Here is a 17,490-nt window from a genome sequence, read left to right as displayed (position 1 = left end):
GGACGTCGGTGATGCGGTGGTCTGGTGTGCTTGCTGGGGGCAGTTTCGGAACGGGTTGCTGTTGGATGCTGCGCTATCCTGCGCATGGTGGGCAGCTGGGGTGCGAGAAGGAGAAGCGAAGAGCTGCTGGCTGCTGGCTGCCGGTTTGGCGCCACGGGTGGTAGGCCCGCCGTAGGGGTAGGTATGGGAAAGCTGTACGCACAAGTAGGTAGGGACCATTCTCATATGCATCTCTGCTACTGACCCTTTCTGTATCGTCTCTGTATTCCTTCTGTGTCTGATGTCTCTGCCTTCCTCTGCGAGATGCTGGCGGGGTAGGGGTAGCCTTTGCCGTAATGGACGTGAAGGAGGCGCGAGTCTCGCTATCAAAACAACGTCTCCGCCGAGCTCCCTCCGTCTCCTCTACCTTGCCCCCACCCACAACAGCACCACACTCGACAGCTTTCTCCTTTTGGCGGAGATGTTGGCGAGGGTTGTGTAAAGGTCACCCGCTTTTGTCTTTCTTGGATACTCGCCGCCTTGTGCAGTATCGCTTCTTCTTTTTGGTTATACCAATAACTACCACATCTTTTGGCAGCGCCGCAATCAGGAGAGCCACCACTGCAGCAGCTTCGCTCACGCCCTGCGTGCAACCTTTGCTTGCTCTCCTCGCAGCGACTTTCGCAGCCGACGGCAGTATGCCGCTTTTCGATCAGGATCCCAACGGCGGCGGCCGCAACTCGCGAGCCTCCAACGTCTCTGCCATGAGCCGAGCATCAGGTAAACCCGTATCGCGGGCACCCAGTGCAGACCTTCAACCTCTGAACCGCGGCGTCACGTCCATGCTCCGCACCGAGACCGAGATAGGCGACGTTAGCATCGGCCGTCCTAAGTTCGACGACTTGTCTGCCATGAGCAACGCACCACGTCCGCTGCGTTCGCGCGCGACCAGCAGGATGTCGCAAGTTTCTTCCACGTCCAACACTTCCAGTCGGGGCAGTAAGCAGCACTTCCGTTCCTACCCCTCCTCGTCTTCTGCACCGCGCCAGCCAATGCAACACCATGGGCCCGTGTATAATGCCGACACGCTGTCTCCAACGATGATGAACGCCACCGGATCATCGCCTTTCAACAACCGAAGAGACAACCGCGACAGGGACGCGCATCGCTCGCACTCGATGACGAATACCATACAACCCCCAGCGTACGGTCTCTCCAGCAACAGGTCTATTCCCAGCTTGCGCCCTCGGCCAGCGTCCCGATCTTCGAACCCAAGCCCATACTATGCACACCCCGCCGGGGGTGGTTCCAGGCAGCCTGTTCCATACTCGCGATCGGTCCAGTCCGCCATGAGCGACGACAGCGGAGTACACTTCCAAGGGCCGCGGGGCTACGACGGTCAGCGACTGCCCTATGCTGGCCACGCACAAGGCTACGGCAACCCAGGATACACAAATCATACGTATCGGCAGCAGCATGCTGGACAAGGACAAGACCAACGAGGCTTCCACAACGGACAGGGCCCCGGGCAGATGAGGACCAAGAATCCATCCTCTCGGTCTACGATGAGCCTTGAAGATCCTCCCGTGGAAGACGACGACTTTCCTCCCTACCACGCGGCTTTCGGACAACTCGTGTCTCGCAGGATGACAGGCAACTCCGCCCGCGAGCCTCGTTCAGAAGATCGAAGAGAGCGCAGGCGTCAGGATGAACATCAGCCACCTTTACCAGCCGATCACCGCCAACGGATCGCTGCTGAACAAGCTCGTCTCAAGAGGTCTGCGCCTGCTTCCATGTCCAGTTTTAACACAAACTTGCGTACCGAATCAGAGCCGCCATCGTCCGACATGACGATGCCACCAACTCCGAAAGATGGTAGCTCCATGGAAGTGCACCGAAACCTCGATAGAATCAAGGTCTTCAAAGCCGCCAACCCGAACCGCCTTGTTATTCAGGAAGAGTATCCTTCAGTACCATACTACGACACGGGTGATCAGCTCGGACCTGTGGAGTCTGCTGACCCAGGGACGGAGGCTAATCCAGTCGGCTTCATAGACCGGAAGATAACCACTGTCGAGCAGTCTCGTCAGGCTGGGGCGACATTGAAGAGTGATTCTTTTTTAGGACAAGAGGCACGACCAATGTCGATGGAGGTCGTGTCTCCCCACCTAGACAACATCGCTACCATTACCGTGAGGGATTGCGAAAAGACCTCGATCTCGATCTCGAACGCGAACGCGAGGCCGAGCGCAAAGCCCGGAAGCATTCGCGAAAGCGAAATTGCGGAGCTCCCAGCGTCCCCAGTAGCTCACCGCATCACAAGGAATTTGATCCTAAGAGGTCTGGAGGCTTCAACGACGGGCGATATCCAGTCTTCGATGGAGTTAGTAACCTCTTCGGGGCCATCTCCCTCGCTCCCGAGCAAGCCTCCATCTCCGTCAAGAAAGTCCCCCGTTCCAAGGTCTCCGACACAACCCTCAAGGCCAAAGTCTCCGATACCACTATCAAGGCCAAAGTCCCCGACACCGCAATCACTGACGACGTCTCCGACACCGCAGTCGCCGACAAAGTCGCTGACAACACGGTCGCTGACACGAAGGTCGCTGACTCCGGGGCCTCTGCCGCTGTCGAAGACCAATGAGGTCACCCATTCGTGTGATATACCTGTTAAGAAGTACTTTGTATCTGATATACCTCGTGGGGCCGTATTGCATTCGGCAGACCGCGGAGAAAACCGCCACAGTATCTTATCGCAGACTGGATCCAGCATCCTCGACTCGTCCACTCTTGAATTCGCGATCCAGCATTCCATACCAACGGCCAATAGCGGTGGCTTCCAGAACGAGCCCGGTGTCAAAATTCATGCTACCACGAACATGTCTCTCAGTCCTGGTAATAGTACCGGCGATGGCATGTCGGATGTTCTTGCAGGATATCAGGGATCTGATTATAAGAACGAGACCGACGCTTTGGTACGAATCGAGACGGCCAACGAGAGCACGTATGAGGAGCACACAGATGCTTCAACAGAAAATGACATGAAGCCGCTGCCTCTTGCCCTTCGATCCAGAAGTAGCCACGCACAAGGGTCGTCCGATGAGCTGTCCTTCAAGTCTTGTACCGATCTGCCAGATGTCTCTTCAGGCTTGATACCATCCGAGCCAGGGAAAGAAGACATCAAAGCGTCTTCCACATCCGCCATTGACTTTGCGCCGCAGCGAGATACGGTATCGAAGGAAGCAGACACTCATTCTTTTGCGACTGGTGTGCACCCTATCCGTGCTAGTTTCGCAGCTCCGCCTCGACTCCAAACGTCCAACCTAGGAACGGTGGTCTTGAATCAGGGCAGGACGATTGTGGAGGCACCCTTGTCCAAGCCCTCTTCTGCTATGCTTCGCAAACAGCCTCCTATACCGCGTCGGGAATCCAGCTTTTCTATCGTAGCGAGCAAATTGCGGACTAGCTCCAAGCAGAGCATGAAGCAAGGCTCGATATCGGTATCTGGTTCGTCATCCACGCTGGGCACTACGCACCAGGGGCCAGCGGTACCGCCCCGAGAGTCAAGCACTTCCAAGGAGGCCCAACGTGTGCACGCCGCAGTCTCGTTCTTGATGCGTCCACTACCGTTGCGCTTTGCCAGGTCTCGGAAGTATACTGACCAAGAGGAGCTACCGAAGTCAGATGAGACGGTCCCATCTGCTTCCAGTTCGAGTCAAGACACGGACGGCGTCATCAGTCTCAATGAGATGACCAGCTCACCGCCGCCCGCCATGGAGGTAAAGAAGACGCCGCAAGCACCGTCGACCAGGCCAAAAGGTGTACCTGTTGCGAAGACGCGAGCTATCAGCTTCGACACTCCGAAAGCTTGCAACCCATCCAAGATGCCCGGTAGTAGCCCGGCTCCTGTTGCGCAACCAATCGACAGCCCGGTTCCTGCGATTTTGGAGCCCTCCTCTGTGTACTCGATCCATGACACCTCCTCAGGCTCATGTGTAGACTCCGCGGATGGACTTCCGGTAGCCCAAGAGCCTGGCCATCGTGACAGCCAGACTACGACACACCTCGATTGGAATGGATATAGGCCTTCCTCCCACGGTGGTGGCCTCCAGCAGGTGTCGCTACGCCCTCTGAGCGGTGTTGGAAATGTTTTGAATTCTTTGGGATCGGGTCCTTTGTCCAACATCCAAGAGAATACTACGACGGACCTCAGATTATCCGGATATAGGTATCCTGGCCCTGCGCGTTATCTGCCTGACCTGAAGGAGGAGTCGCATGAGGACTCGAGCCTCAACACGAGTGCCAGCAATCTGAAGAGCTCGAGTTACCGCTTTCCGTTCGGCGCGCCCTCGGGGGTCAGGGCTTCGGGAGAGGAACCGATCAACTTCTCGGGAAGGTCGTCTACAGCGTCGCATCGTCGGAGTGCTGTTGGCAGCAACGTGGGTAGCGCGCTCGGACAGGCACACGGTTTGCCTTCGATGCGGTTTAGTCGGATGAATCTGTTCGATGGTCTGACCGAGGACCTTGGCCTTCGCTACTCAAGGTCAATGGAAGAGGTGCCCAATGCGTCGCAGAGGGTGAGCAGAGGTAGTCCGCGGCCTGCATCAGCCGGTGATGTCACGGACCTGCGCCTTTCTCTCGCCGAATTGAATGAAGCGGAGCGCTCAGGGTTGTCAATGCAGCCTACCGCCATGATCAACTTGTTCGCGATGCACCGTGCTCGTTCACCGGAGCTCATGGCAGAGATTGAGCGGCTGACCATACCTTCTGTCGGAGGGCTTACCCAGCGCCTCTCAGAGATCTTCCCGTCGTTGAGGGAATACTACAAGTGCGGTGAGCCAGCCGAGTTTCCGATTGAGGAGGAGATGGAGAAGCACGCATTGGAGGAGATCCATGAGATCCATCCGACGCAGAAGCGCTCGTCTGCTCGACTTCGCCCCATGCGTGGCGTCTCGCACATGGTTGTTATCGAGGACGATCTGTATGATGAGATCACAAGCAAGGAGAGGGGGTGTGGCAGTCCAGGCCGTCCCGACGATGGAGTTGGTGTAAACGGCGCTAGCGAGGCAGACTCAAATACAGGCAGCTCCCCCAAGGACGACGACGCACCGAGCACACCAACAAACAACAAGACGACTCCGCTCCCAGAGCTGCGAGTCCCATCACCAGCTGTTCTCCGTCCGCGCTCACATACCGTCGGCCCTCAAGAGCTTCGCATCTCAGGGGAGTCCGCTCTTTCCGTAAGAAGGTCTCTGAGGTCGTTTGTTTCTACGCCCACAGTAACCGAGACGCGTCCCTGGAATTCAGACAAGAATTATCCCTGGGCGACGTCAACAAACCCCGCTATTGACATATCCCTTCCTCGTCCCGCTGCTGCGAGACACTCTCCTCACCCAGGCCCTTCCCACCTCCGCAACAGACTCTCTGACGCGTCTACCACAAGCTCCTTCTCGACAGCGCAGACAGCCACAGCTTCCCCGTTCGGATCACCGGCCGATAGCACCGCACACGCGCGTCATCACCGCTTCAGCACCTTTGGCCGCAACAGCGACCAGCCACACGCAGTCGGTGAACGCTACCCCACCTCTGCCCTGTCACCTCCTACAGCTATCTTCCGCGACCACCTGTCAGCCTCTGACACTTCTGACGACGAGCACTACGATACCACACGCAAGACTAGGCTCTCGCTCCGCAAGCGCTTTTCGTCAACTCGCAAAGCTACGCTTGACAGCCAATCAAACACTCGAGCTGGTCGAAGCAAGACCAACGCACAAGACCTCGCCTCGCCCGAGTCGACCAAGCAGTCAACCACCTCACTCCTCCAAGATCGTGCCGGTGAAGCTCAAGCTTTCACGTCATCTACCACCGCCAACCGCCATACCTTCCGTGACGCGGAGGGCATGAGAGCAGTTGACTACCGCAAACACCGCATCATCGACCGCCTCAAGACCTGGTGGCACAAGGGCTCGCACCTGATCCGTCAACTTTCAAACCGAAAACACTAAACTAGTACAAGTCTCTCGACTGTCTAGCCATCATGTCTGACACCCCTCCTCAACCCCTCTTCGCCCTCGGACCGAACAACACTTTCCGCTATATCGAGCGTCGCGTGTTCCCCTCGGTTCCTCCCGCAAACCCCCCTACCTCTCCCCCTGCCCCCACCAACACCCCTGTCAACACCAACGGCAACGGCAACACCAACGGCAACGGCAATGGCACCGGTTAAGAGAAGTTGGTAGTTCTTCATGGTTTCTCTTCACTTTTCACTCTTTTCATGATGCATGTACTATAATATGGGAATGATTCACGGAGATATGACAAACGGTCATCAAAGTTCATAGCTAGCTGAGTAGCACACGATAGTAAAACTGGTTCTATAATTACTGCTTACTTTTGAGATGTGATGTTCGCGAGGTCCTGGTAGTTGTCTGGATACCTCAACGTCTTGCTGTCTGTACGTGGTGATGATGCTGAAGTCTGCAAACCTGTTTATATCGTCGAGACTTACTAATGTATAACGACGCGACATCCTCCTGGCTCTACTATGACACCTGCGATAGGCAGGTACGCAGGATGATGTAGGCCTCTAGGCATCTTATGCCGTCGTGATAAGCCAACACCTAAGACCTTGAAGTTTGACAGGCTACCATTTGGAAATTCCTCTGAACATCGAGAGTGCGCTGTGGTCTGCAAGGTGAAGTTGCCGTAAGGAGATGAGGACAGACGTGCGCAGCGGGATGACGACAGGTCCGTGGATAATGAGGACTTATGTGCCACCCACCGTCATGTCATAGTCCTTCAACGCATCATCACTGGCATAAGAGTCACCAGAAAAGGTTATAAAAGAAGTCGTTTCGCTGTTCTCTTCAGCTTCTTTCTTTACCACACTCGGAAAGATAAAGCTACGGGTCAATCTCTTCCAATTCTTTACCAAAGCCCACTACTACCGAAACAACTTCAAACCAACACCAAGCTATGAATGAACGTCTCAAAGCACAATGCGTCGAAATAATGGCAGATAACAACTTTAACGGCTTCTTTCCGATTGGCGACTCGTCGGAAGTATGGGCCCCTAAGAACCCAAATAATATACTGCAGCTTGCCACTCCACACTCAGACAACAAACGCAACGTGTGTCTCATGGCGGCTCACTATCCCCACCCAGACGACCCAGACAAAGAAGGCCGCACCGGGATATCGTATGATCTGCGCGCCCATGACAACCTCGATGCGCTGAGGACATTGGCCAGCAACAAGGGTGTCTTTCAGGGAGTCGAGGACTGTGTGCGCGACAACGGTGCGAGAGTCGTCATGTGGTTCGCAATACGCAAGTGTTACCCAGCAATTCCTGTAATTCTGAATTTGCATTTCTGACTTTGCGATAATAGTGACAAGCGGCAAAGCTGATGTCACCAACGAGGACACGATGATTCCTCTATCGGTCATTTGGGCTTGGGATAAGGCCGATAAGAAGTATGAGCCTACGTCCCTGGTACAAGCAGGTTAGGGTCTTGTTACGAGACGAGCATGTCACTGACGAGGTCACTGGTCGGAATGCTCTCGAGGTTATAGAGACAGTGGTTGGAGACACACTCCTTTGTAGATAGTACACTTAAGATGCATTCAGAGATATACGGGAAAGAAGTCTTGAGTACCTTCTGGAGTGATGTGACATCCAGGTACATGAACGCCTTCTGGAAAACCCATCACCTCGTTTACTCATTCACGATGACTGATTCTTGATCGCTGAACACTGAACACTTGCATCAAATCGTTTGGCAGTGTGAGAAGCTGCTGTCCGGAAGATGGCAGGTGCATGTGGGCCGGTGACACATGCAGGTGCGACACGAATACACCTGGAAAAAGCGTTATCACGGCTGGCGCTTCCCTGGAATGGGGGAGAACTGCACAGACTACAGGAACTGAGAAGAATGTTTGTCTACCTAGTCATGAGTCCATCTCACGCTGTGCTATCGTGAACTTATAGACAACTATATATCTCGCACTTGTTGTGTCCCACTTCTTACGTGTCTACCCAAGTTCAAAATGTCCGTGACCGACCATAGCCTAAAAGAATCGTGCCAAAGTCTCATGCGCGACTGGGACATATGGTTCTACGAAGGTTGCGACCCAGCTTTTGTAGAAGCCAGGCCCACTTATCTCGCATCCTCGGAAGACCGCCAGGTCGCCTTGCTAGCCATGTATAAGCCAGACGCCTTTCCTCAAGGCGACGGAGTACATGTTAACATGAGAAGTCCGAAACTGAAGGACGCTTTAGATGACCTGGCAAGAGAGCATGGTTTAGTAGGTTGTTTAAGACATCCACGGCACCAAATCGCGTTTTGGTTTTGCAGATGTGAGTCTGATATGTGCAATTTGAGCGCGAATGACCCAAGCAGAGCTCTAATCTTTTGTTATCCATAGTGGCAGACTACGAAGCGGGCGATAGGATGGGATGGGACGACTTACCACTCGGCGTTATTCTCCTTGATGGTCTAATTCTACTCGGCCCTCCTGAGAGTGCTGGCTTGTGAAAGGCACAGATGAAGGTTGGGATATCGTGGTTGAGCTAAAGAGTGGCGGGTACACGTTTTATACGTAAATGATTTGTGGAACATGCAGACGATAAGACTCCCGTCCGAGAAGACTGCAACTCTTGTCGGTGGTTTCTTGTCAGTTGGCACGTATTGATCGACCGTACGGGCGCCTTCTGGCTCTATAGCTTATGCTTTCTTTGTTCCGTGGACTGCAAACAGTGACAGCTGTTATTCATAGCCCAGGGTAGCCTCTCACGGTTGAAATCACATCCCAATGCAATGCGCAATCATGTCTGAATCATTTCATTTCGTGTATGTCCAGCTTCGAGAGCTGTTTCATAGCCACACGTCTGTTCAGACCGTTGACACTCCTTTGTAATCCTTGTGCGGACCAAGCCCTTATGCGGCGATGGTAACCTCAACCTCGACACCGGCCTCGATGTTGATGATGATCTGCTTGACAACCTCGGTGGGAGCGTGGAGGTCGATGAGGCCTAAGTCCGCAGTTAGCTGCTGTCCGGCCGACTGTCTGGAGTTGTGTGCACTTACGCTTGTGGATGCGCATCTCGTAAGTGTCCCAGGTCTTGGAACCCTCACCGCAAGGAGTCTTACGGGTGGTGATCTTCAAGTGCTTGGTGGGCAGACGGACGGGGCCCTTGACGCGGAGCTCCTTGTTCTTGGCACGGTCGATGAGCTCCTGGCAGACCTTCTCGAGGCTCTTGACGTTGCGGGAGGTGAGGGTGATGCGGATCTGAACGTGCAGTCAGTATACAGCCTCGTGCGCATCGAATACACGGCGACGTACCTTGTGGATCTTGGGGCCCTCGCCGAAGTCCTTCTCGCCCTTGTTGTAAGACATCTTGTCGGATTGAAGTGTGGTGTTGTTGTAGGTTCTGAGTTAGATTCCAGTCACGACCTGGATCCTTGATCGCGGTAATGTGATGACTGGGGTGGCGTTAGAATTTGCGACGGCGTTCGGAGTCGTTGAGTTCTTCGCGATGCGCATTTTCGATCTGTGGGCGATGCGCGCCAAGATTGCGGACGCTAGTGCCGTAACTGGTATCGCTCCCTTTTGATCGCTCGGCAGGCGGGCCCATGAGCCATCATGACTGCATGACTGCAGACAAACAACAGAAATTGAACCTTCCAAAGACTTCTCGCGTTCCTTACACAGTGCATCGTCCTTCTGAGCTCGGCCCTGGATTTCGTCTTATAATATCGTCAACAGAGATGTCGTTACCCCACTTCGCGCCATTCCCAGACGCAAAAGTCAGAAAGAGCATACTGCCCGACGAATGGCAGCTGTACCTGGATTCGTGGGCTTCGCTAGCTGAGCTCTATCTGAGATTAGAGGACCAAAAGTTCTCGGACGCGACCAAAGAGGAGAGCTCTCTCACGCAATTTCTCCTGTCTTTCTATCATGAATTGGCCGTGGACGATGAGCTAGCATTTAAAGTTGCGTCATTGCGGAAGAAGACTTTCTTTTTATTACACAGAATTCTTTCCAAAGAAGAGATACCCACTCCATTGTTCAGCTGGTCAGCCCTATCTGACATCTGTCATGCGTATCCCAAGAGCGAGCAGTTCCGTACGCTCTTGCAAGGGTCATGGAAGCGAAAGGGTGCGGCAATCGAGAAGTCGTTGCAGACAGCGAAAACGTCCCTGATCCGGAACTTGGAATCAAAGCGACCGGAAGAGGCCGAAAAGACACTTGATCGGATTGCACCTCTTCTCAGAGCCTCGTCAGATGCCAGCATGTTCATGCTCACAGGGTCCGACTTCCTCGACTCTCTCCTTTCCGCATACCCACAAGTTCCTCAATCGATGCAGAAGAAGCTAGTCACGACTGCATACCTTGGTCTAACAGCCGCGCTAGAAGGCCCAAAACCGAATTATTCGCTGCTCTCTGATCATCTGTACAGCCTGAAGTCTAGTGAGGAGCAAGATCAGAAGAAGGAGCCTGGTAAGAAGACGCTGGTTGCTGATCTTGTCACCAACACACCGCTACTGGAGAAGATAAGAGAAAAAGCTACTACTCCGGAAGCAACAAGAGTAAAGAACACTGCAGCATCATTGAGCGCATTTCGGCAGTCTAGTCTAGCTCGGCCGAAGAGGTTGATTCGACGAAAGGTAGACAAAGGCAAAGCAGCAGTGGATCAAGATAGCTATGGTCACGGAGCATTCACAGGCGAGATACACGTTCACCGGATGAGTATGATTAGCCAGATCCAGGATCTTTTTCCAGACCTGGGTGCAGGCTTCATTGTCAAGTGCTTGGATGAGTACAACGACGACATCGAGCAGGTTACCGCACATCTTTTGGAAGATTCGCTACCGCCACACCTGATCGAGGCCGATCGGAGCGAGAAACTGTAAGCACTTCCACTTGAGCTTCTGCCATCATAGCTTCAATCACACATACTAACGCATGCTAGACCCACACCGACAACAGCCTCACAGCCAATGCCACCACCAAGATCAAGCCAACACCTCCCAGAACGGCGCAACGTATTTGACGACGACGAATTTGACAGGCTTGCAGTTGACACATCGCGATTCCACATTGGTCGCAGGGGTCAGGATTCGACCGCCGATAAGATCTTGTCCGACCGCAGTAAAGCACCCGCCAAATCAGCAATCATGGCTGCGCTGGCTGCCTTCGATTCAGATGACGACGAGCGAGATGACACGTACGATGCAGAAGACGTCGGCGCATCTGTCGATACTGCTGCGCACGGACCTGGAGAAGATGCCGACTTGGGTGATAAGAATGAAGAAGCCCTATTCCGCGCTTACACCATGACGCCTGAGCTGTTCGGTCGTGAGTCGGAGACAAGGCGGGGTAAAGCCCGAACAGCCCTCAAGAGCGAGACTGGTATGACCGACGAAGCAATCGAAGGCTGGGCCATCGTGATGGGGCGCAATCCTCGCGCACTGCGGCGGCTCGAAGCGAAGTTTTCCAATTTCCAGGGTCAGCAGCGAGAGCTTCAGTCAACAGCATGGCGGGACAGCCCTGCGGGATCTGGCGACGAAGCGAATGGTGATGGGCAAGGAGGTCGCGGTGGAAGAGGCGGCGGCGGCGGTAGAGGAAGAGGTAGAGGGCGCGGACGTGGTGGCCCAGGTGGTGGAAGAGGTGGTGCCAGCGTCGCAGGTCCTGCTGACGACAAAGGTACGCAAATATCACGGCAACGCAAGGAAGCCAATAAGGGTTCAAGTGCGAACCATAATCGGAAGGCTCAACGAGGAAAGAAGATGGCCCGAGCAGGTTTCCCAGCAAGCTGAGCGGACATTTTGTTCACTCCGATTAGGAAACAAGACTTTATTCTTGTCGTCTTCACTGCATTTGCATTCAGGTCGAACGTCTACAAGTTTTAGACGAGGTTGCAGTCGTACCTTCAATGCAAAAAGCGTAGTAGCACCACCACAACCTAACGATATCAGGATCAACCACCCTATCGCCCAACCCCGCATCTTTACCCAAAAAGTTACCCAAGCCACGCACCCCCATCCCCTATCATTCCATCCCCCCTCTCCAAAAAAAAAGGCGCGTAGCTAATAAGCTCTCCGACGGGGAATCGACTGTTTGCACGGTTAGACAAAGCCCAAAACATCACTCAAGAATACGTAGTACATACACCCCGGTCTCCCGCGCTTGTAAACACTTCGTGAACATTTGACAAGCGGAAATCATGACCACTAGACCATCGAAGATGTTGCTGTTACCGTCACATGACGTAAGCAGATGGGTATGTGTGTTTGATGAAAGAAAGGTCAAATTATGCATCTATATTTCCTGAAATCATGGTTTTGAGGGGGGTTTGGCTTGGGTGGCAAGTATCACGCGGCCAACACCAATGGTTGGCATGCGGGGTAGGCTCGTGGTGCCATGTGGTGATGGCACCCGGGCTTACCGGATATCAGTCAGCCAGTTGGGGGGCGCAGGGTCGTGGATGAAATGGCATGGCTGGGTTTTGTGGCTGGGAATTTTAGTTGGCTGATGCCCAGGTGTGGGAAACTTCAAAAACGCGTGCGCGACTGCGCGGCATGCTGGAACGAGACGCGACGACGACATACAAACGTCCGGGAATCATAGAAAGCATCGTAGAGCGCTCAAGCGTGTTCTGTGATTTCTCTAACGCGAGAGGCAAACATTTGCCCCTTTAACCGCTTCTGTGCGTGCCAAAACGCTGATTCGCTTAGGTCTTTGGGCGTAGTTTGCGCGCAAGGGGCCTGCGCAGTACTCCCGTGCTCCCTAAAGGCGTCCTCACAAACTCCACCCATGCATCGCATCACATCGCATCACATCACATCACACGTTGGACTCATCAAATTAATGGTACCACCATATATTCAGCGCATATTTTTGCGCGGTATCTTCATGAAGTCGTGATAACTGAGCACCTCTCCGCTGGAAGGCCGGTACAAGACGTAGCACTACGCCACTACTCAAAGTCGGCGCAAATACCCGTTGTTGTACTTCCACAACTGCTCCAAGCACACCGCAGCAGCAACGTACTTCCAGCTCCTCAATGTGCGGTAGTTCTCCCAACCATCCGTCTCTAGCGCGACCATGAAGCACGCAATGGAGCGCGGCAACGCCTCAGAATCCGCATCGCCGTCCCAGTCTCCATCACCCATTACTATATTCTTGATCATGTCGCTGACATCGCGATTGAAGCGTTCTTGAACCTCGAGGTTGGCTTCGCGGACGTAGCGGGATGGTGCACGATCTTTCTTGCCAAGGATGTTACCGCTAAACACCTCGAGCTCAGTAAGACGAGAGCCTCGAGACGGACGATGTGTGTCCATGATTTCGAACATGTTCTCTTCGTACGCTTCACGGAGTTGTTCTGCGAAATCCCAATGATGTTCCCATTGTACTCCACGGGTCTCTCGGATCACATATCGCTTGAGTTTCTGCACCAGCGTCTCATCACCCCGGCGATGGTGAGATGTTCGGTAGGCGTTCTTCATCTTATCGAAGAACGTCTTTTCGTCGATACGCCGATACAGAACGCCTAGGATCTTTGTGCTTGTGTAGTATGAACTCCTTGGTTTCTCAGCATTTAGCACACTCACTTCATCGAGCTCGTCGCCCTCAAGCTCCTCGAGTTCAGCTGCGCCCAAGTCGTTGACGATAAGGTTCGATCCTGGCGCCATGAAGTCAGGGCGGATGTGATCAGAACCCGGCGGTATCTGAGTCATTTTGGCAGGAATCCCAGATTTGCCAAAGTCAACGGCATCGGATGCGAGCTTGGAAAGAAGCAGGCAGTCTGCATCTAGAGTGCCAAAAGGAGCCTTATCAGCGCGAATCTTGTGTTTGTTCGAAATCTGTCCCAATCGATCCATGTTCATGTATTCGATAAAGAAGTCAACGATATCGTCGGCAGTTACCGGCCGCCCCAAATCCTTTGCCGGCGTGGATGGATAGTCAGCGGGTTGATAAACGATTCTCGGAATCAATCGAGTGTCGTGGATGATGTGAAAAAGGTCTCCGTCAAGATCACCGCCACTTAGCTTCGAAGGTAGATCCCGCGGACCTTGCTGTGAGAACACGACGCAGTTGTGCAGTGCCCTGAGCGGCGAACCTTCTGGAACGTCGACTGCTTTAACGACCTGAATATCGCCTGGGTGTAGCGCAGGGGCTCTCGTGATGACTATTCGCTCGCCAACGAGTATGGTTCTCTTTAATTTGTCGTTCGTATCGTAATCTTGTAGCGGAATGTAGACCTCGCCCTCTTTCAGAACATTCCATTCGTCCATGATGCCATAAAGGAGGTAGCCGTTCTTGATCGGAATACGCGCGCGATATTTGATATCCCTCAGACTTGACATAGCTGCCACTTCCACAATGTCGGTGAGGAAGCTGTCCGCGTGGAATGATAGACCCATCTCATTCATTCGCCGAAACAGTGACGGGACTCTCGCGAGATCACCTGAGTGGGAGTATTCTAGCAGCCTTGTTAGCACATATAACCATACGTTCGGGAAGCAGTTCACGGCGATGCCGCCGGGTATGAGGAAACAAACATCCTTTCAGGCCGCACAGTGTGTACTAGAGATTCGGAACTTACCGAGAAGGCTGGCTGCGTTCAGAGGATGCTCCGTCATGAGTTTCAGTTCTGTGACAGCTTCATCTTGGACAGCCATGAAGTTTTCCGCAGGTATACGTAAATCCTCGAGAATCTTGATGAACTGGTGGTTCAGATACACTCTTAGAGGCTTGTAGGCAGCTCCACAGATTTCCAAATCCCTCCACTCTTCTTTGGCGACGTATTTGGTCATACTCTTTCGGGCGTGCAGTTGCTCACCTTGTAATGCAGTATCTAGTGATAGTACGCCCTTCGCACCTCTGAACCGGATCTGAAGCACCGTCGGCCTGAGTGATCTACGGTCCGGCTGGAAGGCGTTCCAAACTTTTTGGAAGAGGTCTAACGACAAGGTTCCGCAGCCGTCACTGAATGTGCGGTTGTTTCTCGTGACGTCGTCCTTCATTTCGTTTACATAGGCGGTTTTCGAGATTGGCACAGAGAATGTTGTATCTAGATGTCGACGAACAACGTCAGCATACACTTCACATACATTTTGTACCGGATTGCACCTTACCGGAGAACGCCTGCCCTATCCTGGCCGCGCACTTTGCGGCGCAATGAATCTGGGAAAAGTCACCCAAATCGCGAATGCTCAATGAAGTCAGTACATGTCCAACACGCAATTCGTGCGTACTTACACATCTCTTGCACAGACGATAATGCCATCTTTCTTGAAAGGAGCCATGAACCAAGCTTCATGAGTACGGAGTGACGCATGTGAAAAGCCGAGAAATTGGAATGTATGTCCGGCGACCGTGATACCGGTTCGAAGTACGCCTCGAAAGCGTTCGAAGACTCTCTCTTGCGATGCCCGTGGGTCATGGAATACCGGTAGCTCGTCCTCGTCTGCGAAGAACACGCGCATGAAGAACTGGGTGTGGGTCTTGTACTTCCTCAATATACGATTGGAGACGACCCAGTCAGGGCCGCGTAGCAGGATACCTAAAATATGACTTTAGTGTTGCAATCTGCAGTATTGGAAGTCTACATACCGGTAGGTGTGACCGTAGCCTTGTATGTTAAGGCGAGGTGATTTTGCTTCTTCTGTTTGACGTCCCAGGTCCGGGAAAGCTCTTCAAGACGTTGACAACATTCGATGCTTTCATCAAGAATGCGCTTAATGGTCTTGATCATAAAGCTTTTCGCTTCAACAGCTGGTGCAGGCGTTGGTATTCGCTTTCCTCTGCGACTGACTGCGTATGAAGTAAGATCTGCCGCCTTAACCCCCGGTGTAGGCGTTGGTATCCGCTTCCCAAGGAGACGAACTGCGTTTGCGGTGAGTTCTGCACCATGCTTCTCAGCAGCATTTTGTACTACTGGTATCAGTTCCTTCATCTTCCACGGGGCGATTGTACCCTCTAGCATGAGCGCTGTCAGTTGGTAACGGATATTGAACGTGAAGGTCTGCGGAAAGGATGGTCCATAGTCGCTAAGCATCTTATTGACGACTGCATACTCGTGTTCAATACTGCCCGTCATAGCGGTGGGCTCCATGGTCTTCATCCATTTTGTGTTAGGTCCCGCGAAGAAGGGCTTAACAAAGGTCCAAGCAAGATCAACGCTTCGGGTGTCGGAGAAGGCGATCTTGTAGACCATACACAAAGCGGAGTTCATGTCGTGGGATTTACTCAACTTGCATAATCTTTGTAGCCGAAGAACTGGTTTTGGCGGCTTGATGCCGAGTCTCGACAATGCGGCAGAGATGTCGTTCGGTGCTTGCTCACCGGCATACAAGTGTAGATCATTGGTCGATTGAATGTCGTAGAACTTCGGTGGAGACTTGAGCGTGAATGTTATCGTTCCGTGTTGGCCATTGCCGCGAGACGGAACGATGTGCTCTATAGTAGCATAATCAATATCAATTCTGCAATGCCAGTTGAAGGCTTCGGCGATTTCTGCCCGGAGGTAAATCTGTGTGGGTCAGCAGCCGTACTAACATTGACATGTTCGATGTAGAAGAATATACCTACCACTAAAGCATTCTTGCCGAACGTAATGTAACCTTGCCTTTTGTCCTTGAGCTTCTGATCAAAGACGAGCTTGCCAAGGTGATCGTAATCCCAAACGCCTGTCATCAGGGTACGGAAAGACAACGTCGACCCTCCCGGACGCTGAAGTTTCGCGATAGGCGTCGGACTTTTGAATCTTTTGGCCTCTTCTATCTCTTGCTTCTCTCTGAGTGACTTGAGTTGGAGCGGATCTTCCCGACGCTTGTTACTTTGGCGAAAGTCGAGCGGCTGATTTCCAAAATAAAGAGGTTGCAGCGCCTGGCGTCGGCCCTGACTACCGCGTATATCCAGAAATCGATTCCCACTGCTAACGCTCGGTACAGTGAGAATGGCGAAATCATTGTGTTGACTGGAAAACTTTCGAACGTCGAATGCGAACACGTCGACGCTGTGGAGAGCGTCCTGAAGGGTGTAACGTAAGAGGACGTGATTGGCGTCTTTGGGAACCTAATGTTACGGCATCTGGTTAGCGACTGCTTTCCTATTCGCGCCCAGCGGTTACTAGCTCAGGTATTGCTGTGAGCTTACTTTCGGAATATAGATGTCCATCTTGAACGACGGTGTTACCTCGAAAGGCTGGCTCACCAGACGTGTGAGTGATAAGCTTTATTGGCACTCCGCAGTCGCGCGAATTGAGGCAAAAGAGTAGACAATGTGAGGCAGGAAGCTACAGGTCGCTGCGAGCTCGCTGACTGGGGAAGTGGGGATGGCGCTAAGGGATTGGGCAAGAACAACCCGTCGACGCGTTCTCACGTGCGCGTTGCGGGGTTACCTTTCACCTTTGAATCTGAACCACAGCAGACCGCTGATAACAGGCACGTAATTGTACTGTGCTGCTTAGTCAAAACTGCAACCATTGTGGATGTGAGAGAATTC

General features: G+C 53.0%; 5 protein-coding genes across 5 annotated transcripts; 3 read left to right on the top strand and 2 right to left on the bottom strand.

The window, feature by feature from the left end:
* Nucleotides 1-677: 677 nt before the first annotated feature.
* Nucleotides 678-5,981, top strand: J4E88_001540 (uncharacterized protein; the record flags this gene model as incomplete). The annotated part of the gene is made up of 2 exons (XM_049395209.1): nt 678-2,064; nt 2,701-5,981. The coding sequence occupies 2 exons, from the start codon at nt 678-680 to the stop codon at nt 5,979-5,981; spliced, it is 4,668 nt and encodes a 1,555-aa protein (XP_049259073.1).
* Nucleotides 5,982-6,951: 970 nt separating this feature from the next.
* On the top strand, nt 6,952-7,483 carry J4E88_001539 (uncharacterized protein; the record flags this gene model as incomplete). The annotated part of the gene is made up of 2 exons (XM_049395208.1): nt 6,952-7,273; nt 7,365-7,483. The coding sequence occupies 2 exons, from the start codon at nt 6,952-6,954 to the stop codon at nt 7,481-7,483; spliced, it is 441 nt and encodes a 146-aa protein (XP_049259072.1).
* Nucleotides 7,484-8,912: 1,429 nt separating this feature from the next.
* Nucleotides 8,913-9,372, bottom strand: RPS20 (40S ribosomal protein S20; the record flags this gene model as incomplete). The annotated part of the gene is made up of 3 exons (XM_049395207.1): nt 8,913-9,007; nt 9,063-9,264; nt 9,319-9,372. The coding sequence occupies 3 exons, from the start codon at nt 9,370-9,372 to the stop codon at nt 8,913-8,915; spliced, it is 351 nt and encodes a 116-aa protein (XP_049259071.1).
* Nucleotides 9,373-9,743: 371 nt separating this feature from the next.
* Nucleotides 9,744-11,795, top strand: J4E88_001537 (uncharacterized protein; the record flags this gene model as incomplete). Its single annotated transcript, XM_049395206.1, has 2 exons — nt 9,744-10,885; nt 10,949-11,795. 2 exons carry the CDS (start codon nt 9,744-9,746, stop codon nt 11,793-11,795), a joined length of 1,989 nt encoding a protein of 662 aa, XP_049259070.1.
* Nucleotides 11,796-12,959: 1,164 nt separating this feature from the next.
* Nucleotides 12,960-16,550, bottom strand: J4E88_001536 (uncharacterized protein; the record flags this gene model as incomplete). The annotated part of the gene is made up of 5 exons (XM_049395205.1): nt 12,960-14,464; nt 14,588-14,970; nt 15,244-15,547; nt 15,598-16,469; nt 16,543-16,550. 5 exons carry the CDS (start codon nt 16,548-16,550, stop codon nt 12,960-12,962), a joined length of 3,072 nt encoding a protein of 1,023 aa, XP_049259069.1.
* Between the last annotated feature and the right edge of the window lie 940 nt (nt 16,551-17,490).

The sequence above is a fragment of the Alternaria novae-zelandiae genome (genome assembly GCF_023758075.1).
Source record: "Alternaria novae-zelandiae strain BMP 2774 chromosome Unknown scaffold_2, whole genome shotgun sequence".
Classification (NCBI taxonomy): Eukaryota; Fungi; Ascomycota; class Dothideomycetes; order Pleosporales; family Pleosporaceae; genus Alternaria; species Alternaria novae-zelandiae.
Note: the sequence above shows the minus strand (reverse complement) of the source record. Positions and strands in the feature narration are given on the sequence as shown.